General features: G+C 31.8%; 1 protein-coding gene across 1 annotated transcript in view; it reads left to right on the forward strand.

The window, feature by feature from the left end:
- Nucleotides 1-27645, forward strand: part of LOC148274815 (uncharacterized) — a 170748-nt gene that overhangs the window by 134247 nt on the left and 8856 nt on the right. The window contains exons 2-3 of the mRNA XM_088236569.1: nt 12996-13073; nt 21349-21530. Coding sequence (XP_088092695.1) covers nt 21456-21530 — 75 coding nt within the window. The 5' untranslated portion in view covers nt 12996-13073; nt 21349-21455. The remainder of the gene's footprint in view (nt 1-12995; nt 13074-21348; nt 21531-27645) is intronic.

Genomic DNA, 27645 nt, shown 5'->3' on the forward strand with positions numbered 1-27645 from the left:
ATTCTTAAAATTAAGTATACCTTATTATAATATGAAATACACAACTTTCCACTGTATGGAGTTCAGGATAGGGTGGATCTCATGTGTTTTTTTTAATATGGATTAAAATGTTTAAATATTTACATACATATTTAATGTATTTTTGGTGACTGCCTAGAATTTTAAAAACTCTTTAGCAAATGAAATAAGTATCAAAGGAAGGGTATTTTAACATCAAATAAAATATGTTCAAACGTTTTAAACATGTCCCTTAAACCATCTCAATTTTCAATTTATTTTATTCAAAATTTGATCAGAAACGTATATTCTAGACGTTGTTTAAAATATATTGTAAACGCAGTAAACGGCTGTAATATTATCATGGCGATACGAAAATGAAATACCTTTTTCGTAATATTGTCAATAACTGGAAAATGGAATTGAATTTACGAGTATAGGTACAAATGGGGACCACGTTCATGACGCTCGCGGTAAGAGATCCTGGCGGGTTTGAAACTTCGCTTACCGCGTCTTAAACCCGATGCCCCTTTGCTGTTACTAATGTTCATGTTGCTTTCACGCGCGTGATCGATGTTTCGATTTTGGTATTTCTAAATATCAAAAGTATGCAGTTATTTTTAGTATTTCATTACTTTATATTTTTTTTTTATATATATTATACTATTTAAATAATGGTTAATTGACATGTATTCTTGGTACATATATAAACTTTATATTTGTATAATAACGATTCTTAATTTCTTACATTTGATTAGCTAGGCATTTATAATTAAGTTGTTTTAGTTTTTTTTGTTATTGTTATATTAGTATAGAAGTACTTATGCTCTCAAAGATAAAAAATCTCCATCTTAGAACAGGCTGAGCCGTGTTAGATGAAGACTATCATAAACAGAGAACACTCCGTTTTCATTTTATTTACATTAGTTTTATATAGATTCTCTGTTATTAAATATGTTTACTAATTTTATTAAGGAAATTTATAAAATAAGTAAATAAATACTCGTAGTATTGCATAAAACAACAAGTATAAATTTTAAATGTTATTTTTATAAGACTAGGGGAAAAAAATATCACACAAAACAAGAGACAGATGCAGCGGGAATAAATAACTGGAAAAATAGGATATACAGTAAAACTCAAATTATCCGGATAAATGAGTGGCAGATATTATCCGGCAACGTTTTGAAAGAAAAGGTAAAATTTACCATAAGATCACCTTTTTTGCCATTAAAATAATACATCAAATTGGAATCACATTCAAAACTGGCTTAAATTTGTCCAGGAAAGTTTATTGCTTTGACGAAGAAACATGTTTGTTTTTTTTAATATTTATTTAAACATTATTATTTTTTATTTCCTGATAGCGATCCGAATAGGACAGAAGTTCGGATAAGCGGAGTTCTAGTGTACTTTTTCTTTAAGTGAGTATGGCACTTACGATGTGGCTGTGCTTTTTTATAAATAAATCATCGGCGGCCTTCGTGGTGTAGTAGTTAAACGCTTTACTCACACGCGAAAGGTTCCGGGTTCGATTTCCGGTGAGAACACAAAATTTCAATGTGATTTTTCTCAAACCTGGGTAATGTAATTCACCACTGTAATTGGGCCTCCTGGTCTGTTGTGGTGTAAAAAAAAATTGAATATGATTTTACCTTTTGGCATTATAATTTTATCCATGAAAGCGTATGTATTTTACTGAATCCAACCCATTTTCAATAATCAAACATAGAGTCAGTAGTAAAAGTTAAAAGTAAAAAATTAACGCTTTTATTTTTTCAAAGTTATAAAAAAGTGAAACCGGTAAAAAAACATCACAAGTATAAATATGTATTTGTATTAAATTATAATGTCATGATATAACGGGTATAATACGATTGCACGTAACTTACTTAAGTTAACAGGTTTCTCAGGTACAATAAACACCAAATTGTTAAGATCCTATGCAAGATCCTAAGCAAATAACTGCACATATAAATAGTGTATAGAGATATTTTTTTGAAAAATATATGTAAATTAAAAAACGTAGAACTTTATATAATTGGTACACATATTATTTATATTTTTATGTATTTCATTGCTTTATATTTGTTTTATTATACTATATTATTTATGTTTAAGTAACATGTATTCTTGGCACATATATATACTTTATATTTGTATAATAATGATTTTTAATTTCTTACATTTGATTAGCTAGGCATTTATAATTAAGTAGTTTTAGTTTTTCTTTTGTATGTTATTGTTTTATTAGTATAGGACTACTTATGCTCTAAAGATCCGTTTCATTTTACATTAATTGGTTTTATATAGATTCCCTGTTATTAAGTATGTATATTATTTTTTTGCAATAAATGTATAAAAAAAATAAATAAATAAAAATAAAAATTATATTCGTGAATATCGACGCTCCCATTTTTATTAAAACCCAACCGGGCGGTGTCACAATTCGCAGCCCTACCGCATTCCTCCCGTGAGCCACGAACATAGACCCCAGCATTAGTCGTATATTTCGGGCGTTTTATTTCAGGGAGATTTTCTCGAAAAATCGCTTCATATTACAAGGCGTAAGGGAAACATTTCAGCGATTTTCAAGAACGACTAAGATCTCGATTTCACAAATATTTACACTTTTGTTAGTACTCATAAGTCCTACAATATTTCGTAGACGAAATTGTAAATAAGGCTTAAGCTCTCGCCATTTATAAAGCCTTCATTTTAATACGTTTCGGGACAACTTCTTTCAGAGGATCTTAAAATGATATTTGTAACATCTTTCAAATTTTGTTTTCAAGAAACAATTAGAAATTCTCCGTTAAATCTTTCGTAAACTCATTAATATTTCAGTTATTATTTTATTTAAATAAAATGGAAATTTCATCTCGCTTAGCAAAATAAAGAATTTCACTAACATCAATGAAATTTCCAACTCTTTAGCTTTACACAAACACGTAACATTTAAAGCACGTGAGCAGGAGAAGATAGATGCCTTCGAGATGTGGTGTTGGCGTCGAATGCAGAAAATCACTTGGACGTGAAAGTTTGCCTATCGGCCGTATGTTGGCAACGTATTCTGCGGTTCTTCGACATAAAGCCAGACGTGGCCCGGAAAATCTGGAGAAAATAATAATCACGGATGCCAGGACGAAGAAGCAGAGGCTTGCTGCAGCTTGATAGATCGACCAGGTGTAAACGATGTCACGGGAACCCTAGATGGAGCTGTGGAGAGGGCGCAGAGCCGTTATTGAAGACGCACTGTCAATGGAATGGCTGGGGAAAATACCGCCACAGAAGAAGATTTACACAAATTGGAACTGTTATCAATTTGTTTCTTTTTTGGGTGATACCGTATGTGTTGGATTTGTTCTGACGTTACCATTTCCGACGTTCTCCAAAAGGGAGAAGAGCTCAACAAAATTGCAGATGCGTTGGAGCGGAATGGATCTAAGAAGCAGCAAATTGACAGCATTATTGAATCGCAAAATTTAAAGAAGAACAAGGAAGAAGATAGCCAGAAGAAATGCATACCTACCATATGTACAGAATGTTACTTACAGCATAGCCAATGTGCTGAAGAAACAAAATATTGTAACGACGTTTAGAACTGTGGGAAAAATAAAGAACCATTATTAAAACCCAAAAGATAAGAATCCCCTGGAAACGAAAGCTGTTTATAAACTAAGTTGCCAAGGATGTGATAAAGTGTACATTGGACAAACAGGAAGCACAGCAAAAAAGCATTGACGTACACAAAAGAGTGTGTAAACTTGGGCATCCTGACAAATCCGCTATAGCTGAACACTTTATGGACACCGGATGTTTTTTCGCCCTCGAACCAAAAAATTTACATAAATCCAGTAATTACAGAGCACGAATAATAAAAGAGGCAATTGAAATACACAAACACCCAAATAACATAAATAAAAACAAGGGCTGAAATTAAGCGCAACTTTGTTCCCAGCACTACTTACTAAAAAAGAATTGAACTGAACTGAACGGTGATATTACACTGCTGTAAAATGTAAAATAACAAAAAAAAAGCCAATAACAGGTAATAAACCCGGTAAACGCCTTGATTTCAACATTCCATGTTTATTAATTGATTTATTTGTTAACATCGATTAAACAAAAATAAAATCAACATTGACTCTTACGTGGCAGTGATGTCACACGAGTCTGCATATAGAACAAGACCTTATATATCTCTCTTTTTTGTAATTTTTTTTTTAAAATTTTATTTGGGATTTTTACATGAATAAAATAAGTAGAAAAATATTAACAATACTTAAGCCAATTAAAAAAACTCCACTGTAAATCTAATGACGCATAATATATAAGAAAAGAGTTAACGTAATTTAATGTGTGTGACGTTTGTATTCATGTGTATGTTAATGTGTGTATGCGTAAATGAGTGAGGGAGAGGGTGCGTGTGTGTGGGTGCGTAAGTGTAAAAAAATAATTGTTTAAAACTTGTAAATATATTTAAAATGGTACAAGAAAGAGCTTGGTAAAAAGTTTGAAACCTTGATGAAACCTTAAAAAAATGATGAAGTTATATTTTTTGTGATCTTCAAAGGGACATTTTCACACCGAATTTGGAAAGTAAAATTTGAATAAGTATGCAAGATTTAAATACAAAAAATATTTTTGCTTGCTATGCGAAGAATAAATGTGACGCCAATACAGCAAAAATATGCAGAAGAGAATGAACGAAGGTAGAACTCATAACAAAGAAGACAGAGACGCTGGTATGTAGCCGTTATTCGTATGAAAGAGGTTTAGTCGGTTATTGGCATTCAACGAGGGTACACGCATGTAGGATGACCGGCGTATTTTTGATTTTCAATTTATTTTGCTATAACATACTTATAAAATGAACTTAATCGTATTTAATTATAGGTGAGGAATTATTGAACTGTATGTCTGTTTGTTTTTTTTTTGTCAAATGTCCGAACTTATAGAATATTCTGTTTTTTGCTTGTGGTGTTCGATTAAATTCAATTCAATTTATCTATTAAAAATAAAACATACGTTACAAACTAAAAATTTAAGACGTACATATTATAAAAAGACAAAAAATACGTTAATTCAATTCATTTACTTAAATATAACATATACATTACAAACATACATTCAATACGTACATATTATAAAAAAGAAAAAAAAAATACATGAATGAGATTCATGTCAAAGTAGTAGGAGAATCCTGCTACGGAAAACCCCTTCGGATACATGGAACAGATCAATATCCAGAGCGATGTTGTTCAGCATAGCGGTAGCTTTTCCAACAGGCAGAACAATCGGCAGGTTGGTCCTGAATATTGGAATATGAAACAATCTATGCTGACGCTCTCTTAGGTAATTATCAGAAACATACAAACCAATGCTCATCATAATCTCAGGATTATCGACAATACCGCGCAACAATCGATAAAAATGTGCACTCAAATACACATTCCTTGATTTCTTCTAGTCTCTAAACTGTTGTAGCCAAGAATACCCTGAAGAAACGCGGTCGGGTAGAGTCAAGGATAATACCCGCACTCTCTCATGTAGAGATATCTTAGAAACTTATTTTGGATTTTCTATATCACAAGAGAGTACTTCAGTTCATGTGGCCCCCAAATCATCGAGCCCCTCTCGAGTCTACTTCGCACCAAGGAGTTATAAAGTGTTCTCAGTACGCGGGTATTTTCGAAAACCCTGGCAGTACGCAGAACAAATCCTAACATCTTAAATGCATTACCACTGATTGCCTCCATATGTTCATGAAATGTCAGGGTGCTCACAAATCTAACGCCCAGATCCTTAACATTCGATGTTCGTATCAAATTCTGGTCTTTCATTTCGTAGCGAAAAAATAGAGTTAACACGAGGTTACATCACTGCGTGAAATTTTTTTTTCTTCCACAGCCTTTTAAGAATTCAAAAGCACATGATGACAATTCTAACCAGACGAGACATAACACAACTTGACCTTACATTTATTAATAAACCGTAATACATAAGAAACTCCCAAGGATAAATCTAGTGCGTCTAAATTGTCAAAGTGAAGTTATCTACAGTGAATCGGACATTCGTATTAAAAAATAACATCGATTTGAGATAGCCATATTAAATAAATTATCGAAGCTAACCGATGCTTCAATTAGTTTATGCTAGTGAACGTTGGAATTGAGTCTGCCTCGTACTGTAATTATTGACATGGCACATAAAGAGTACGACTGATCCTCTTACCTTTATGTAACAAATGATCGAATTACGCTTAATTTTTTAACGGCGTTTCCATTGCTAGATGCAAAAGGGGAAATAATAAATAATTTGGTACATGTATTATACTAGGACACTGTGATGCAATAACTTCAAAATAACTTACAGCTTTTGACTCATCCATAAATTCATAATTATCATGACATTGCATTAATTTATTGTGTACTTATTATTATTTTTAAACATGTGTTACCCGTATTTATATCATGTCTAGACGTTGTAATAATAATATTGTTCACAGGTTTAATAAATTGTATGTTGAGAATTTTTCATCACCGCGCAGCGCCAGCGTTTGTCCAAAAAAGTATTCGTACGTAGGTAAGTATTAAGTATACCATGACATAACCAAAACTAAGTCTAAGCCGAGTGCCCCGATTACAATGAGAAAGTAACAAAGTTATCTTCTACTGTCTAAAAAGTTCAATGGAATTTTCTGTCTGAAAACATGAATTTTCATGCATTCGTATTTTTTAAACATATTTCATTACAGGTTAATGACAAGGTTTATTAAAAGTTTTATACAAATAGACCTTTAAATATGTGATAAGTTTTCATAGTCGGTTAACAATGGTTATGCTATATTATGATTAGCACATTTACTAGGTTGAGGCGTTAAAATTTATTTGCTACCTACTGGACCTTGGTTAAGATGTTGCAATTCCTACCGTGGGTACCAATATTGTCTCCGGCCCAAGAATAATGTATTGACATTAGGGTCTCCGGACGTTGTAAAAACGTATAAAAATTGTGTTGCTGATTGTGATCAACAAGTAAATCGATAACATGATCACGACGCGGTAATAGAAAAGGGTGTTTATATTTGTAATTCTCGTTAGAGTTTCTCTAACGACCACTGACACGAACAAAACACTTCAAATTTTTAATAAAATATAAACACATTTTTGCAGAGAAAAATAGATTTTCTTCATAGGTAACTCGGTTAACGTCCTTTTGTAATCGGGGTTTTAGAAACATCACAGAAATAAGTTTTTACCCATTATCCTTTTTGTGACTAAGCATTGAACGTGTGTGTAATTTGTCACTTTTTTATCATCACATTTCGTTTACAGTGATGTTAAATAAAGAAATTTGAAACTATAATGGGTGTTTTTTTATTAAACTTACGGCAATAAATGACATGATTATTTTCCTTCCCACGTCCAGTGGTATATAGGGCACTACATTGGCATGCCAATAACTACTGTTTGAATCCAGACGAGGAACTATAAAATATTGCATTTGAAAATCACTCGTAACGCATCGCAGATAAAAGTTCTTTCCATCTGCGAGGCGGACTTATCTCCTCTCATTTTCCCTTTTCAAGATTTTTATCTAAAAGCAGCCACTGCATTGAGTCGAAAACACTCGTCCTGGATTCTGGTTCTGTATCACAAACAAAACTGTATTATTTATCTGCCCAGACGCATAAACAACGTAAATATAATACATTGCATAACTCCATTACCAACATTTTCATTACCTCCTAATATTAAAATTACTTTTTACTTATTAACTTTCTAAATGACTTTAAAACTTGGAGCGCAGTTTATTGAGCAAGTTCATCAATATAAATATTTAGGATGCTGGCTGAATGATAAATGGGATCACTCACAAGAGATCAAAGTCAGAATAGAGGTGGCGCGAGACTGATTTTTCAGAATGCGTGACCTTCTTTGCAGTAGAGACTTTAATTTAGACCTCCGAATGCGCATTACTCGATGTTACGTCCTCTCACTACTTTTTTTACGGCATCGAAACGTGGACACTCACCCAAAACACTTCAAAAAAGATCGAAGCCTTTGAAATGTGGTGCTACAGGAGGATATTAAAAATCTCCTGGGTGGATAGAGTCCGAAACGATGATGTTCTCCGACGGATGGAAAAAGATGAAGAGGTACTAAAGACCATAAAGAAAAGAAAACTTGAGTACTTTGGGCATGTGATGAGAGTCGAAAAATATAAAATTGTACAAGTCATTCTACAGGGAAGGATTGAAGGGAGACGCAGTGCAGATAGAAAGCGCATCTCTTGGCTTAAGAACTTGCGCGACTGGTTCCATTGCAGCACTTAGTCCTTGTTCAGGGCAGCTGCCAATAAAGTAAGAATCGCAATGATGATTTCCAACCTCCATCGGGGAGAGGAACCATAAGAAGAAGAAGATTACTTATTTTTCCTTCAAGATATTCAGTGGAAGACTAATTTTATTTAAGATTTTAAGTTCATTTTATTCGTTAAGTATCAAAACTATTTCATCGTTAGAGGAGTACCAACTGATACGAATCTTAAATTTTTCGTAAGAATTTTAAGTTCTAAATAATAATTCTCATATATTTCTTAGTTTAATTAAAAACGCCCATAATCCCTCACTTGTTTTATATTTTAGAGGTCATCTCAGTTAGCCGTTCTCTATTTTCAGATAAATAATTGGTGTCCAGATTCTAATTCAGATCTAAATGTTGGAACAACCGTTGTTAATCAACTTCAATCAACATTAATCATCCTCGTTTAGGAAGATATATACCTATTCTCACACTTCCATACATACATCTTGTCAAATAAATTTTAATTACACATTAGTTTTGCACCAACTAGCATATAAATTTACGGCTTTATAGAAAAAGTATCACATAAATTCTAAGATCACACGCTTTGCTCATTTAAAAGTACTTTGATGTTAATATTTTGAAAATATTATAATATCTAGGTGATGCAATAATTTTTCATCAGCTTGTTTAATTTTTAAACGAAATTCTATGCTGGAGTTGATTATTTGTAAAGTTGCTGAATGTACTGAATGTATTGTGTGGTTTATAAATTAATACGACGAACGACGTTTCTTCTTCTTCAGCCTTGTTCTATCCACTGCTTGACAAAGGCTTCTTCCAAACGTTTCCAATCCATTCTATTCCATGCATTTTTCATCCATGTTCTACCGGCTATCAATGTCGTCAACCCATCGTTTTTGTGGCCTTCCATCACCTCTTTTGTTTGCTCATGGTCCTGTCACAATTTTGTCTTTACGACGTATATGTATGTAACGCATATGTATATAAATGTATTCAAAGGTGGATTTTCCCACACTTCTTCTTTTCAAAATAGATGGCATGGAAATTTCATTCATGACTTCAGTCAAAAACTTTACCATACATAAGCATTTAGGGAAGCACGATCAGATCAACGAAGTAAGTCGTAAACTTTATGGCAGTTTGCACTCACACAAAAGATTGCAGAATTTCTCGCCAAGCAAACATTAGTCCTGACCTTATTTCTTCAACTCCTTAATTAATCCAGTAATTCTGAATTGCTTGATAAGTAAAAACGATCACAGAATGTTTGTTTACGTTTAATCTTTAATCTTTGCTAATTCGACCACATTACCGAATATCGCACGCAACTACACTGGCTCAGAATCAGGCATAAAAGAAACATTCACATTCTATAACTTCTTTAAATTTTTTTCAATAATCCCACTTCACCTGTTTATCTGAGAGAGCTCTTCCAACCTCTATCACAGCATGGGCTAACTCTTCGTTCTATTAACGAGAGAGCACTTTAAATACTCATTCACCGCTCTATTTTTTTTTGCCTTCTGTTTCACAGTAGTAGCTTGTCGAGTATTTGATAATCTATCTACTAATGTCAGAGACGCCCCTTCTTTATTTACATTCGAATTATGGATGAAATGTCAATTCCTGAATATTTGAGTTTTTCCTTTCTCCTCCTTCTTGTTTTCCCTTTCTAGCCCCTCCTCTTCATACTATAGTGTAGATGTTAGGTCAATTTTAATTTCTTAAAAAATAAACATGTTTTTCAATATTTTATTTTAAAATAAAAAATATTAGAATATCCCAATAATATGTTCATATACCACTGATTTTCTCCAATTGAATGGTTTGGGAAGGTGGAAAGAAATTGCCTTAAGGCAATATGCCCGCCCTTATGCATAAGTATGTTATTTCAAATTGATTAACAGTTTACATATTTACAAACTTATTGTGGCTTTTTAGGCAGTAATAAGATCAGTGATCAGTAAGACATAATAATTTACACATATGAAAAAAATTGTAAATTATAATACATTATACAGTTACACTACAGAGATTCACTATGCCAAAAAATATCGTTATTTACACTTTAAAAAAAATAGAATAGAAATTATACAAACAAAGTTACAAAAATAATTTCATAATTATAATTCAGCCATCATTTTTCTCTTCAAGGCGCCAGACTTTGGAATGAGCTAATTATTTATATTAAAAATGCATTTTTTGGCCACTTTCCAAAAATGCCTAAAACAAAATTATTTATCCATAAAACTGTAACCTCCCCTATTTTATTTTTTTTCTATCCAACTCTTTCCAAACTCAGAACCTGATCCCGCTTTCCTTTATATTAATAAATTAATCTATCCAGTATTTTTTCATAATAAATTTATGACATGTGTTCAAGCTACTAAAAAAGAAGTCTTCTAAAAACAGGTGTAGTTTGAAAATAATTACGTGTACTTTTTTTAGGCTAAATGTACAATTTCGACCAATTTTTATTTAGAGGGGATTTTTTTTGGTTGGCTAGAAGATATTGCTGTTTGAAGTGCATATGTTCTTGTACTTGAAGTTTTAAATAAAAAAATAATTCAGAAAACTTCGGACTTCGACGTAAACCGACATCGCCAAACTGGTGAGAGACTGCTCAAATTATATTACAGAACAAATAAAAGCAGTGGGTGTAAATTATGATTTTATATAATTATACTTCTCGCAATACTAAAATTCTAATATGGAAAATATCAAAATTTCTCGTCAATTCGTAGTATTAGTACAGTAGCTTTATCTAAACAATTATAATATTGGAGCTCTGCGAATATATCTATGTGTTCTGAATATGTAAACAGCCTTTCATCCCCTGGCTTTTGAAATGTAGGTCGCTCCAAATCGTAGGCATTATACTACATACATAATAATATTATCCTCGAAATTGAGATACAGAGATAATATTTTGTTTCCAAGCGAAAACAAATGTTTATTTTGATGTTTCTGAAAACCGTTATAAATAATAATAGTCATTTTGAGCCAGAAAGCGCGAACGTTGCTTATCATAAATGTTTACTTAACAATATGTCTAGTTAACACATTAATTTCTGTCTACGTCCAATTCGAATCGACAATGTACTGATTCATACGTGTCCCAAACCCTCTATTCCCAGTCTTTGCATTAATCTTGAAAAGTGTGATAATATCAAATATTTAGGTGTTTATATTGATAAATGCCTAAGCTGGAGTTTCCACGTAAAGTATATTACACCTAAACTAAGAAAAATGAATTTTATTTTTAAATCACTTCGCGACATAATCGATTGGTCATTACTTAAAAGTGTTTACTTCTCTTTTTCCAATCTACGGTGACTTATGGAATTATTGGATGGGGGGGTAGCGCAGCTAGCGTATTGGATCCAGTTTTTAAAGTACAAAAACTCGTGCTTAGAACAATGAAAAAAGTACCTTTTCGCTATCCTTCAAAAGAATTGTTTGATAATTGTAAAGTTCTAGATGTGCGACAGCTATTTGTCAAGGAGGCACTTGTGAAGTTCTGGAAATCTGTAGATAAAGTCAGGACACAGCAAAATATACAGACCCGATCAGCGGGAAGGATTAATTACCTTGGCCCAACCACTCACTTGAAGCTAGCTCAAAGAAACTTTACCTTCCTGGCTCCGAAATTTTTTAATCAACTTCCGGCAGCCATAAAAAACTCTACAAGTGCCAATGTATTTAAGGAAAATGTTTGCAATTGGTTGCTACGCATCGATAAGAACGATGTTGTCAATTTTTTTAAAGTATGAAATTAGCAAAAACTTACAAATCTGCTTTCCTTCCATACGCTTTTACTTTTATTTGCTTTTATATATATTGATAATTTTTATGTTTTTCTTATTATGTATTTTTGTATAATTTAATTTAGTACGTACTATTATTTGGCGTATGATTTATTGCTCCTATTCCTTATATGTCTTACTAAAATAGAGTGAATTTTTAGAAACATAACTCAATTATCATTTCAATTATGCTTTTTAATATTTCAATTTTTCAATTATGCATATTTTGTGTTATTTTTTTTAATACTACTATATTTTACTATTATTTTGTTGATTTTAATGATACCACTATTTTGTATATTTGATTATGTCTGATTCTTAATTTGTATAATTTATATTTTAAAAATTATTTCTGATTATCTTTTTTGCATTGTATTCTTTGGAATTTGATTATTTAATACATTTACCTTTTTTTCTAGATTGTGATTCTATGTCATTATAATTTGATCTAATTAATTTTACTATGTATTTTTATTGTTATTTATTGTGGCTTGACACGGGCATAGCCTAAAAAGCCATAATAAGTTCATAAATATTTAATTTTGTAATTTTACATGAATAAATAAATAAAAGTTTGTCCAAACTTTTGTAGACAAAATACATGATTTCACCCCATAGGGAATTATTAAGATTAAAACATTGCAACAGAGATGGAGAATATTTTAGAGAAGGTTAAATTAAATGTTACGACGAAGATACTTAAAATATTAATTCTAATATACAAATTGATTCGATTTTACTTTTTAGACAATTGAATATAACTGTGTTAACTTTAATCCTGGCCCGGAATTACGAGTACCATTGCTTCAGCCATGTTTTGCCTTTATTAATTATTATTATATTTCTTTTGTTACAGCTAGCACCAACTTAGTAGGGAAATTTACACAAAGTGTCCGTCGAATCGTTCAAGACGTTAAGGATGAAGGAACCTCAAGTAAGTTTTATTTTTTTTATTGCTTTGATTTTTCTTTTTTATTTGAAAATTTATTTTTAAACCCATACGGGTTGGATTATTACATTCATTTTAAAGAAATAATATCTAATCATACTCCGTTATTGATTACCACTGTAATTAGGCCTCCTGGCCTGTTGTGGTGCAAAAAAAAAATTAATAATAATATTTTTTACATCTTTCGGAAAAAAAATATCGGAGTGTTTTGTTTCTTTTTTTTTTGCGCCACAACAGGCCGGAGGCCTAAGTACATTTGTGAATTACATCACAGAACACACAGGCTTGAGAAAAATCACATTTTTATTTTTTGTGTTCTCACCGGGAATCGAACCCGGAACCCTTCATGTGTGAGTCAAGCGTCTTGACCAATTACAGTGCTGAATTACATCACAGAACACACAGGCTTGAGAAAAATCACATTTTTATTTTTTGTGTTCTCATCGGGAATCGAACCCAGAACCCTTCATGTGTGAGTCAAGCGTCTTGACCACTACACCACGGAGGCCACGTTTCGTTTGGTCTGGTATTTTATTGTAGAATTTTAGTCCCTGGTTTATTAGTCTCGACTGTCCTTGTTTCGTTTTAGAAGGTTGTATATGATAATTTTCTGATATTCTTGTATTGTGTCGATGTTGACTACATTTTTTTTCAAGTTTAAGTTCTTCGTCTACAAATACATCAGTGGCCAATTTATGGATAAATTTTAATGATTCTAGTTAAAAGAGTTCAGTTATTTTTAATTGCTTAGTTTGTTTAAAAAGTTTTGTTATTGTTAAATAGGAAAGGTCATATACTAATATTATGTATAAATATTATGTATCTTTTTTGGGTGATACCGTGTATGTTGGATTCGATCCGACGTTTCGGCTACCATTGCGGGAGCCATCTTCAGGGAAAACTGTGTGTTTTATAAAGAAATGTATGTGTTTATGTACTAGTAATTTGTACCGTGTCACAGTCAGCAGTAGGCACATTTCTAGTTTTGTAGGAAATAATAATTATGTTTATGTACTAGTAATTTGTACTGTGTCGCAGCCGGCAGTAGGCACATATCTATTCGTTTTTGTCATGTGTAGTGCTGGGAACCATGTTGAATTTAATTTAAGCCCGTCGTCATTGTTTATATTATCTGGATGTCTGTGTATTTCAATTGCCTCTTTTATTATTCGTGCACTATAATTACTAGGTTTATGTAGAATTTTTGGTTCAAAGGCGAAAAAATGTCCTGTGTCTATAAAGTGTTCCGCTATTGCGGATTTGTCTGGATGCCCAAGTTTACACGCTCTTTTGTGTTCGTCAATTCTCTTCTTTGCTGTGCGTCCTGTTTGTCCACTATACACTTTATCACATCCTTGGCAACTTAGTTTGTACACGGCTTCAGTTTCTAGAGGATTTTTATCTTTTGGGTTTACTAAATGGTCTTTTATTTTTCCCACAGTCCCAAACGTTGTTGCAATATTTTGTTTCTTCATCACTTTGGCTATCCTGTCAGTTACATTCTGTACATATGGTAGGTATGCAGTCCCTCTAGTAATATCTTCTTCCTTGTTCTTCTTTGTCCCTTGCGATTTAATAATGTTGTCAATTTGTTCCTTCTTATATCCATTATGCTCCAATGCATGTGAAATTTTGTTGAACTCTTCGCCCTTTTTGGAATCTTCGCATATTCGAGTCGCTCTTGTTAGAAGTGTATTTATTAATCCTTGTTTTTGGGCTGGATGATGATGTGAATCAGCGTGTAAGTACCGATTCGTATGTGTTGGTTTTCTATATACCGTATTTTCATATACTAACTTTAATATTTTATTTTGCTGTCTTTGTAGTCTGTTTATGTCATTTTGTTATCATGTTCCCCATAGTAGTTATCATAAAACATATTTTAGTTTTTACATAGGCTTCATACATTATTTTATTTTTTGTTTTCGGAACAAAATTTTAGATTTTTACAAAAAGATTCGATAATGTCGCCACTTTGCTAATTAAATTGCTGATATCAATTTTCCATGTCAATTGTCTATCTATTGTTAGCCCTAAGTATTTAACTTGTTCGATTCCAGTTAGTCGTTCATAATTTATTATAACTTTTTTTTCTAGATTAGAAATTGATAATATTACATTTTTTTCATGAAGTGTAAGTAAGTTTGTGTTTGTACATTTATTCAACATAGTCAGGTCCTCGTTTATGTCATTGTTTGTTAATACGTCTGTTTGATTTTTATAGAATAGTGCAATGTCATCGGCATACATAACATTTACTTCATTTGTTCCTGACCATTGAAATTTGTTTAGAATATTATCACGAAGCTTGACGTCTCAACAACCAAGGTCAAACACGTCGCGTTTTTCTTGCAACGTATTTTTATTAAATTTCTTTTTTACAATAATGCATGAAAACATTTCTTCAGAATAACCATATTGATTTTAAAAAAATATTCAAAATCCATTCCATATGTTTTTATCGGTAGTCGTAGAATGTGATATTTCCCTATTCATAGAATCTTCACCGTACACTGGGTAAGTATCGCGAGAAGCTTTGGCAGCTTTATTCCCTCAATTGAACGCGAACAGCAGGAGGTATCGAAAATGCTTCTTTTCATATTCTTAACATTCCATTTTGAAGGCTTGCAATGAAACAAAATAATACATTTAACGTAAGAGCAAACACAATATCCCACAGAGCAGAAAACTTTCTTTCGAATGACGTATAATCTTTTATCATTTTGTTTTACTTTGGGTAATCATTTTTCAATTTGGACAAAAACGGACACAACGTATGTTCATCATCATCATCATTTCTTTTCCGCACCTAATGGTGCAAAGGGCACTGCATTGGTACACCAATCACAGCGTATCTAGATCATTTTTTGTTACATGAAGGTAAGATGATCAGTCTTACGCTTTAGGTATCAGTCCAGGGACTATAAAATATTATTGTGTGAAAACACCCTTTAAAATAAAAATTTCATGTCAACCATTTCGGGAATCGAACCAGAGACCTCTTGCATTGTAGGCAAACGCGCTGACCAATACAACACGAGGACGATAACGTATGTTTACCCCTAATAAATTATAAATTTCATAAATATATTTATATATATATATATATAGTGTCCTCGGCACGGGTAACCCCAGTGAGGTAACATTATTTTTATTATCAATAATAGTTTATAATGGAAAAAAAAATGAATGAAAAGATAAATAAATATGTATGTATATAAATTATGTGTATTTATTTACTTTTAAGTTGTTTATTACACATTTTTTGAGACATAAGTCCTATCTCCACTATAGTGTTTTTGTTTGTAAGTTTTATGTTTTATATGTATTTATGATTATGATATAATTATGTTTAATAAGGTATGTTTCAAAATGACATAAAATGTCTCCCTCTGAACGGGACACCCCGGTGAGTAAAAAAGTAATAGATAAATTGTTAAAGAAAAAATAAATAAAAATAATTAGTGGAGCACATATAAGCACATTCTTATGTGTGCTCAAAAAATAATAAAAAACTAGTATTTGTCGGCTTCGTGGTGTAGTGGTCAGCATTTGCCTGCCATGCAAGAGGTCTCGTTCGATTCTCGACATAGTTGATGAGAAATATTTATTTGAAAAAGTGTTTTAACACTAGATCATTGCAGATTATTGGCACCTGAAGCGTAAGACTGATCATTTTTCCTTCATCTAACAAAAATGATCAAGATACGCTGCGATTGGTGTACCAATGCAGTGCCTTATGCACCATTATGTGTGGAGTTAGAATGATTTGATGAATGAATTAACTTTTATATTTTATTTATTTAAAATAAAAATATCTTTACTGTCTTAAAACAAGGAAGCAGTTTAATACAAAAAAAAACTATGTAATAAGAAAAACCTTTGTCCTAAACCGGATCGATATGACAGCGTAGTGTAAATTAGATTTTTTTAATGTGTTTTTGTGGAATTCCTTATTTTCCTTATTATTGCATACATCCGCCTTTGAGACATTAATTGGATTCCACTTGCAAACTTATTAAAAAGTACTTTTTGTTTCCGGTTAATATTTTCCTTTGGAGAATATTATGGAAATGGGAAAGGAACAGTCTTGATCTGACGACAGATGTAAGTGATTTCATTTTAAAGTCATTCCAACTTTAATAATTTTTAGTAATCTTCTTTTAAACCAAAAATCCAAATTTATAATATGTGAAAAAATTTCCAACCACATAAAATAACTTTTTTTACAGAAGAATCAATGAAAGAAAACTGTATTTTAATTTTTTATTTAAATTATGTAGGAATCACGCCAAAATAGTAAATATGCAAGAGATTGTGGTGCCTCAATCAACAAGATTCTTAGTATGACGGCGGCCTCCGTGGTGTAGTGGTTAAGGCCCTTGACCTATTCACGGAAAATTCTGGTTTCAATTCCCGGTGAAAACACAAACAAATAGTAGTTTTCAAGCCTGGGTGTTCCATGCTGTAATTTACCACAGTGATTGGGCCTTCCGGCCTAATGTGGTTTAAAAAAGCATGTATATATTACGGTGAAAATCACTGTTTCATCTACATATTTTTTGTCGACCTTACTGGTAGTCGAATCCGGAGCCTCATGCATTGTAGGCAAAGTTCTAAGCAACCACGAGGCTGACTAATCTCCACTCGATTAGTGGCCGGGAACAAAAAATATTTTTTAATTTTAGACTGAATTTTCTAGCATGTAAATCTCGCCACTAAACCTTTCCTACAGCTAACACATAAACAGATATGAGCTCAGAGTAACAATTTTCTAGAGAAGCTTTTAAGCTCTATTGCGTAGAACAAAAGCGTTCCAAATGTTTAGTTTGGTTTTAGTTTGGTTTTTAGTTTAAAAACAAACGTGTATTGGACGGTTTCCTAAGTACCTACGGCCCGTTGTAGTGCTGTAGTATGTAGCTAACTTCGTGGTCAATAATCATAGAACGGGTTTTCTCCGTATGGCGACTCTATTGATATAAGTTTACCTTATGAGCGTAGGAAAGATTAGATGCCGTTCGGTCTTCCTGCTAATAAATATTGTCTTCATTATTAGAGTTAGCGTGGCACTTCTTCTTGAATGCATTCATATTATTTCAATCCTTCATAGTTTTATTTTAATCAATAAACAAATAACCATTAAATTAGAACAATTATTAACAACAAAGCATAAAGTATCATAAAACGATTACTAATGATCATCAAAATTTTCATGGATCCACACTTTTATTGCCACTTACAATTTTATTAAACTTTTTACAACCCACTTTATCTTCTTTATTAGAAATAATGTATCTTTTATATTTCGCGTCCATAAAGTAGGTACATATTATACCAGAGAGTGAATTTTATATTATGCTACTCGTATCTTACAACTTTTCCGACATTTTCTATTGGGATATTAACTATGTAAAATATAACATTGCTTTCTCTTATCACAATAAAATACTGCCTGAGGTCATTGACAAAATGTTTCTGGTATGAAAACTACAGTTTAGTCCGGTTTTTTGCTATGTTAGACAAATAACACAAATTGGAGATTTGACTATTGGTAAAACAAATGTTTTCATTTCTGGGAAAATTTATTTTTCGGTTTTCGTTTTATCTTTAAATTATTTTTATGACGTTTCCAGTTTTTGTTTAATGTTATCAATGGCTGTGTAAAAATAATGCAATATTGGGTTTTATGCAGATCAACTTTAAAAAATAGTTTTTATGTCGAGGAATTGCGTTTATAACAATAAGGTATTGTCCAATTTTTGGCGAGGATTCAAAATTAATATTATTTCATTATTTATTTATTATTCTTAAAACAAAAAAATATTTTTTATTTATAAACAAAGGCAAAATATTACTAATACATATTATGATACACAGTTAGAGAGGGTGAATCTAAAACTGTTAACGCCATCATAGAAAAGATCCACCTCTCTTGGTAGCCTGTTCAACAGACGGCCTCCGTGGTGTAGTGGTCAAGATGCTTGACTCACACACGAAAGGTTCCGGGTTCGATTCCCGGGGAGAACACAAAAAATTCAATGTGATTTTTCTCAAGCCTGGGTGTTCTGTGATGTAATTCACCACTGAAATTGGGCCTCCTGGCCTGTTGTGGTGCAAAAAAAAATGTGTGTGTAAAACCAACATCCTCCCACAGCCATAATCAACGGTAAATTTGTCTTGCATTCGAGAAGAACTAGTGGTCTGTGTTGCTTATCTCTTAAGTAGTTGCTCAGAACATATCATTTTATGCGCTCCAAAATGTTTTGATTATAAATTAACCCGTTCAGAAGTTTAAAGGCCGTCATAAGTAAGACAATGCTCTTTCTGGCCCGCAAACTTGTGATACCAAGCTTTTCTGGTCGTATCCAACGTTGCATTGAACACTGCAATTGGAAAACCGGGTAAAGTTTAACCTGGCTTTAAAAATCACCTCTTTTAATAATACAAACCTTTCATTCAAAACAACCTGTGTAAAAATAAATTGGTTTTGCTTTTCTCGGTAACCTTTAAGGCACATTCGCAGTTTACGAAATTCGTACAATTCGCGAAATTCTCTACACTTTGCCAAAAAGGGTAGGTACAGGATGATGGCACCGTCTATTTTCTATTTTTCTTATTCAAACGGCTTTGGCTGGCAATTTGCCAGGCAGTTTGTTCGCAAACTACAATCCAACAGGTTCTCAATTGCCATAAATTCTTATAAATAGATGTCGTTTTACCAGGCGCTCACACTGAAGAGGCGCAAGCGGTTAGCGAGAAAGAAAATCGCCTCCGCGCGAGTAAATGGACGTTAAGTCACTCACCGTATTAACATAATTTATGTTTTTGTTCTGTTGATTTTGGGAATATGCCAAAAATAGAGCAACAGGTTGATATTGAATTGTTTACAAAGCATACTTAGAAAACAAGGCAAATTGTATTTACGTTCATATGATCAATCAACATATTTCAATGTTTGGGACAATATAAACAAATAAATAACTGTGTTAGAATATGAGAATTAATTTTGATGAAGCTGGGGTGGTATTTTGAATATAATTCTGCGCGAAGAGATCGTTCTGTTGGCGTGTATTTAGTACGTAAATACGCGTTAAAAATGCGTTTTATACACGCGCTTTTGCGTACAGAATACCAGCCCAGGGTGTATAAGTCTGCTAGAACCCTCGTAACCATAATGTACAGTATGTCATTTTTCATATTTTATTTTACTATGGACCTTTTTGAATGAAAATTACGAAATGCTAACAAATCTGAGTTCCTCAGCTTAAACAGCAAAATATATTTTTAATTAATAAGTATTAAGTAATTAATATTTTGCAAGTTATAGGAAAAACATAATTATATTTATAATCATTTCTCCAATCTAATTAATATTTCAGTCAAGCCCTCTGCGACATGGAAAGGATTTTCGCATAAAAAGTATTCATTTCAGTTTTAATTGAAAATAATGTCAATTTTATTATTAAGGCACTAACTTTATGGTTATTCATTATAATGAATATACTCACCTATTCCGCATATACACAAACTAGGAAATAAATGTACCTCTCATATCGACATTTTTAACTCGAGTCTGTGAATTCAAATCATCTCTTTATAAATATTTTATGATGTTCTATAGTTACGATTATCTATTAATTGGCAAAAGCTACTTATGCTAATGATCTGCTGTTAACTCATTTCAAATTCATAATAATATTATACCGACTTTTTTACATCTCTTTTATGCTGATATACATGTATGTTTTTTTTTTCTTGTTATTTTTCTTTTTCTTTTTATAAATCAATGTTTTCGTTTTGTTTTTTTTTTTGTATAACTGAACTCATTATAATGTTATATTGTAAAACGCACTTGTGCCGTATAATAAATAAATTAAATAAATAAATGATAAAAAACCTAAAAACAACTTTGTGTTTCATCATTTATTTTTTATTTTTTCTAGTGACCGGTTTCAAAGCTATACAAGCTTCTTTATCAAGTTAAGTATACCATTTTTTATCAAGTTAAGTATACCTTGATAAAGAAGCGTGTATAGCTTTAAAACCGGTATGTAGAAAAAAGAAAAAATGGGAAAACAAAGTTGTTTTTTATACAAAGTTTATATTTGAAGCACTAACTTTGTGGCTTTTCATTATAATAAAATAAATAAAACAATTTTGTTTTTAACCACCAAATTAGTGGTTAAAAACAAAGTTGCTTTATTTATTTTATTAAAGTTGTTTTTATTTATTTTACTAAAAATAATATTATTCCTACCAGGCGGGCAGACAAAAGAAGAGGTAATCGAGACGAACGAGCGCCTCCGCGCAGTGCGTATAAGGCTTGATGATTCCTACGACACTGCCAAAAAGGCTCTCGTGAACCTGATGGCACGCTACGGGGATAGCAAGGCGCAGAGGAACATCTTCCAGCGATACAATCTTCTCAAACTCATGATCAAGGTAACGTATAATAGAACCTAGTAACCCAGGGTAAATCATGCGCTCCTGGGGCTCAATTATGAACGCTATTTTCATCAGTATATATTAAGACGGTATACTTTACTTCTGTACTATCTGTATCTACCTCGGTATGTTCTACCTACTTGTCATATCGACATCATACGATCGAAACAAACCAATTAATGACCGCAACAAGTTAGTCCGCGTTCCTTACGTCATTAACATTTAAAGTAGTTCTCATTTATATTTTAAATAGGCTTCTGTAATAAAAAAATACTTACTTCAAAGCGATTATAAACTCCAATGAGTCTCAATTCAAGAAAAAAAATGCTCGCTTGAACATGATTTTTATATGACTTTTGACATTTACCGTGACGGTATGCTTAACGATCGTCTGTCTTTATCTACCGAGCAATTACGCTCCTTTAACTTCTCGATACGTACACTCCGAAATTTCCGTAAAAGGCAACTCTCTTACGCCTATATACTCTTATATGTTAATAGGGTAGAATCTAGCGACATTATTTTTTGCATCTAACCACTCGTTTCGGAAACTGACAGTTATGTCAGGATTTAATTCAACTTCAAAATTTACTTATTTCTCTCTCATATTTTTAATGGGCTTTTAAGGTAAAAAAGTGCCAACTTCAAAACGATTAAAAATTTAAGTAAATCGTAATTAAAGGAAAAATTGCTCAGTGGAACAAAATTTTTGTTACTTTTAATGCGTAAATAAGCGTATCGAGGGGTTCTAGACCCGTCGATAAAAACCAATGTACTTACATCAAAACTTGATGGTGGGGGGATCGGTAGCGTATCTTAGTAATCGGTCGGGAGAATTTTATCTTAAACTACGACGTCATATTGAAGCAATGTCATTTAAGTGCGTAGATATGTGTACCGTGACGTGCGCTTCCCCTTGTTTCATATCGATGTACCCACCCAAAACTTGAAGGTGGAGGGTCGGTAGTGTATCTTCGCAATCGCTAGAGAGAATTTATCTTTAACTTAACCGTCAAGGTGAAGGTATGACGTATTTATCTTCCCATCATAATCGAAACCCTAGGATTTTTTTTATAGATAAGTCATGTTTTATCAGACTAACGAAGCAAATTGATTTGTTTTTAAAGGCGAAAAGTATTTCCATGGCTTCAAACTTTACACTGCCTTACAAAGAAAGAATATTATTTAAAACACATGTTTTCATATGATTATTTTAGTTTTTTTCTGTTTATTATATTAATGAAAATTGGGTTAATTGGATTAATTAGGTTTTTTTATTGTTATTATTATATTAAATTTGTTAAATAGCTAATTTTAGGCATGTTTCACATTTTGCAAAATGTTTCCCTCGGCACGGGACACCAGTGCAAACGGTCACTTTTTTTATAGGTAAGCTTTAATTTTTTCATAATTTGTACCTAACATACATATAAGTAATCTCGCAAATGAGTGGAGGCGTATGAAAAAAAAGTATATACAGGTACACGGATTCCTTTTCTATGGTTTTGTGTAAAAACAACTTCGTCTCTCCAGCTCCAGTTTCACCTGCTGGCAACAGAAGACGCAATACCTACTTATTTTTAATTAAAATAATTTTAACCAATAACCCAACAAACAAACAACAATAAATAACTTTGCGAAATATGTAGGTACATTCTCCATTATTTTAAGACAGTACATTTATGCAAAAGTTTAAAAAAATAAAATATGTTAAAAAAATAAGGATAATAAAATAAGTATATTCATCATTCTTTTTTGTTTAGCACTGATTGAAAACACTGTATATTTTTTTATAATTTACATTTTATACTGCAAATATTTTGGTACTAATATAAAATAAAGTAAACATTTTATTGTAAGACGTCACTCCCATTATGTACACAAAAAATGTTTCTTTTCTTTTACGATACATATTTTTTTTCTGAAAAATTAAAAAAAACAGTAAGATTAGATTAAAATTAATTTATTTATGCCAAAATACATCATTTTAACTTTACATATAACATTACATAACATAACAATAACATTCATTAGAAATATTCGCAATAATATTGGAACAAAAATGTCACGTGACCGTTGTGACCGCCGCGCCGCGCCGAGCCGCCAGCTTCGTGTCCTTCTAAACTGAGAATGAATAATGCAAGAAATTGACGACACCGAGCGAAGCGCTACTAGCTAAAACACGCGGACTAAAAAAACTGGCGTCATATGTCAACAGAATACTATCAAACGAAAATGGTCTTTAGGAAATAACGCTCGAAATGCTACTCTCCAAATAGAGAAGCTTTAAATAATATCTGTTATCTGCAAGTGAACTTATCAAGGAAAATATACGCACTGGGTTTTTTAATGTTAAAATACAGTATACATTTTGTATTGAAAAATAAGCTGCAATAATCGGAACCGGGCAATGCGCTGGGTGCGCATTTAGCAGCCTATATTTATTTTTTGAGGAAGATATAAACAGTGACGTTAATTTATAATAAATAAAGATTATTTTATTTATTCTCCTATAATTAAAACTACTCTAAAACATTATTATTGGTAGTGAAATATAATGGTAAGCTGCGAATAATCTATTACATGGACGGTTCACCCCTGGGGGACACCCCAGTGAGGGAACATTATTCTGTATAAAAAAAAATAATACAAACAATGTAAAAGTATAAATAAATAAATGTTAACACATAATATGAGTCGTTAACACTTCAGCTTAATGTTAACTTACTCCAATAAAAAAAATAAAAAACGTTTTTAACGGATAACTACTCTTCAATCATAATAAAAAGCAATGAGTTTCATATTTATGTAATTTACAATGAAAATCCTTTTTTTATGTTAAACAGGCACTGTCAGGTCTTTGGTGATTTTTTCAGATAGTATTTATTTTAATTTTTGTTAAAATCGTGTAACGTGTATATTATTAAAAACAACTTTTTTCTATTATTCATGTTTATGCATTATTTTGTTATGTTTGTGTATAGTCTACATATTGTTATCCATTGTCTTTTTTGAATTTGTTGTTACTATGTCATTTAACTGTAAATTGTAAATATGTAACATACTTTCGGCAGACATTATAATGTTTTCATGATTCGATGCAGAGGAAATTGCAAGCTCTAAAAAACAAATATGTGTTAACCCACTAATGGATGAATTATTAAGGACATATGTACAAATATTTTTATTTTATTTTGTAAACGTGTTTAAATCCAACATAACTGAATGATACAACATGAAAAAAAAGAATTATTATTAAAATGAAAAAAAACCTTAAATGGCTTTGAGTCAATGTATATACAAGGTGTTCATTAAACCTTGTCACATCTGAAACCACGATGATCAGTATGAGCAAGAAGACATATTGGCACATGAAAAGAAATTTTTAGAATGAATAAAATTTAAAAAATATATAATATCAGAAAAATCAAATGGTTTCTGAATTCTGCAAGGGAAAAACAAGGAGGGGGGGAGGGGAAGTCTGATATGTCAACGCGCTCCCCTCGCTTCTCATTTGCAGAAGTAAGCAACCATTTGTTTTGTTTAATATTTTATTTATAAAAAAATTCTTTTTTCTAAATATGCTAATATGTCTTCTTGCCCATACTGATCATCGTGGTTTCGGATGTGACAGGGTTTAAAGAACACCCTGTATAACCATATATGGCTTCGTACGCATTCATGTAAATAGATAAAATAACCTAAAATTATATTGATTCGGCGACAAATCAATCATGATGTATGAAAATCTTTAAAGCAATTTCTTTGTCATTGAAAAACAAGTTAACGTGACATTTCTCACTTCGGTAAGGGAACGGCCGGTTGAGCAATTCTGGCATAGTTGTCGATTTTTCCACACTACCAGGGCGCACAGATTTCAAAGGCAGCTCCTGGTGTCTCGCTGGAGTTTTTCTTGATTTTTTGGTAGGTATTGGTGAATCAGCCAAGCTGGATGGAGTGTCATCTCAATCTGGTGGACTATTGATTCGGCTTGATGGTGACGCTCCATATTCCAAAACAATAGACGGACGACCACGTTTTTTGGATGCAATTTTTCCCGACATTCGCAAACGCTCTGAAATTACAAGTTTAAAATTATTCAGAGCCGTATTTTTATGTTTATTACTACGGCGCCATAGTTTACTATTTACATTTACTGTGCACAAATCAATCATGTGAAAAAATATATTTATACCATTGGCGAAATTGCTTTCATTTTTTTATAGTTGTCACTTACCTTTAACTATTTATTTTTCTTTGATAAATTTATTTATTTATTTACATACATAAGTTTACTGTACATTATTTCAGACAATAAGTCCCAAATCCATAAGCAATTATATGACACAGACACATGAGTATTTCAATGTAGCACTATTTTTGTAGAATTCGTCAAGCCGGGTGAGTCGCACATACTGTTCAATTATTATTGTTTCATTAGACTTGCCATGAACAAAAAAACATGTTCCATTTTACAAAGAATCACTTTTACTGATAAGAGTTTTTTTTTAATTTTATAATTTATTGCGTTGTAAAAAAAATTATAACATTACAAACCATATATGGCTTGGTATGCGGTAAAGGGTTAAGATAAGGTAATTTTTTAAAACTGTTTTTCATGCTCAAAACGATGATTTGGTTTATAAAAACAAGCTCTATAAAGTATTTTTATTTACTTTTTTATCTATGTTTAAAGGAATAATGACAGACAACTGGAACTACATATATAAACAACAATGCATACAAGATAATATAACAAAATATAACATTTCTAGACCGGTCACCCTTCACAGCATTCAATGTGTTACAAACAATTTATTATTAATATAAAATAATAATAAATATGTTGCTACTTGTATAAATTATTCGCCGAATCGGCATAACTCATATTGTCAATTAAAAGGAAGCCTTGCACGCAGAATGTGAGAAATATAAATAATAGCGCAAACGTGATTCTCGATATTTCCAAATCTGGCCACAAAGAATAATAATAGGCAAGAAAATTTCATCTATTTTGTAAAATAAAAGCAGGAGCTGGCGAATAATGGTAATTTATTGTTACAACTATGTACATGTTTTATCAATCCTATAAAATTTATTATTCACCTATTTGGGAATAAATTTTAATTGAGACAAACAAACAGTGGCCACTAAACATACCTACTTGCTTATAATAATATATTTATACTTGATTTCATTTACTTCCACAGAAAAAAAAATCTATAAAGATATTACAGAATTTAAAACTATTCTAACTTAAATGAAAAACATAACCCCAACAATACAACACATATAAATAATACAATCACTAGATCCTCAACACAAAGACAACCTAAACAAATACATTCTAATATCACCTTCGGACAAAGATTTTGAGTATTATGCAATTAAAATCTATAATCTACTTCTACTGTCTATTTAAACAATTAGAAATGAGAAAATGTTCAAATAGGCTATAAAACCATGGATAGTGGAGCTGGGTAGAAGTAAAATGGATTGTCTCATTCGCCCAAACGAATATTGAATAAACTGCTCCACAAATGTATAATTTATGTTATTTTTTGGTTATTTTGTTGTACGTTTTATAAAATAAATTATACGGGTGTACATACATTATAAATATATAAACTTTCTGAACATTTTGTTAAGTATCTCTGTATATTAAGTCTTCTTTGTTTATTTTCACATGTAAAATTTAAAAAAAAAAGTATATTGTTAAGTATCCTCGGCTCGGGTAACCCCAGTGAGGTCACATTATTTTATTATTAATCTTTGTTTATAATGGAAAAAAATAATTAATAAATTAATATAAATAAGGTTTTAGAAAACAGAAACTTCGCTGTTCAATTAAATGTTATATAATTTGTATCGCGTGTGAAAAAACATATTTTATATCTGATTTCCCGTAGCACTGAACATCCTCATTGTCGAGGGCATCGCAATATTAAATTTGCTAAAACTGAGATGCGTTAGTTAGGAAGTAAAATGTCTATTTATTATATGGCAATGCGGACAGTAGCAAAAATATTAATCGGGTTGTGGGCCTGTGGCTAGTGTTTCAGACTCAAGTATCAAATGTCTGTGGTTCGAATCCCACTCTACCCCAACTTGA

The sequence above is a fragment of the Micrasema longulum genome, unplaced genomic scaffold, assembly GCF_059751315.1.
Source record: "Micrasema longulum isolate JH-2025_06_02 unplaced genomic scaffold, ASM5975131v1 h1tg001571l, whole genome shotgun sequence".
NCBI lineage: Eukaryota > Metazoa > Arthropoda > Insecta > Trichoptera > Brachycentridae > Micrasema > Micrasema longulum.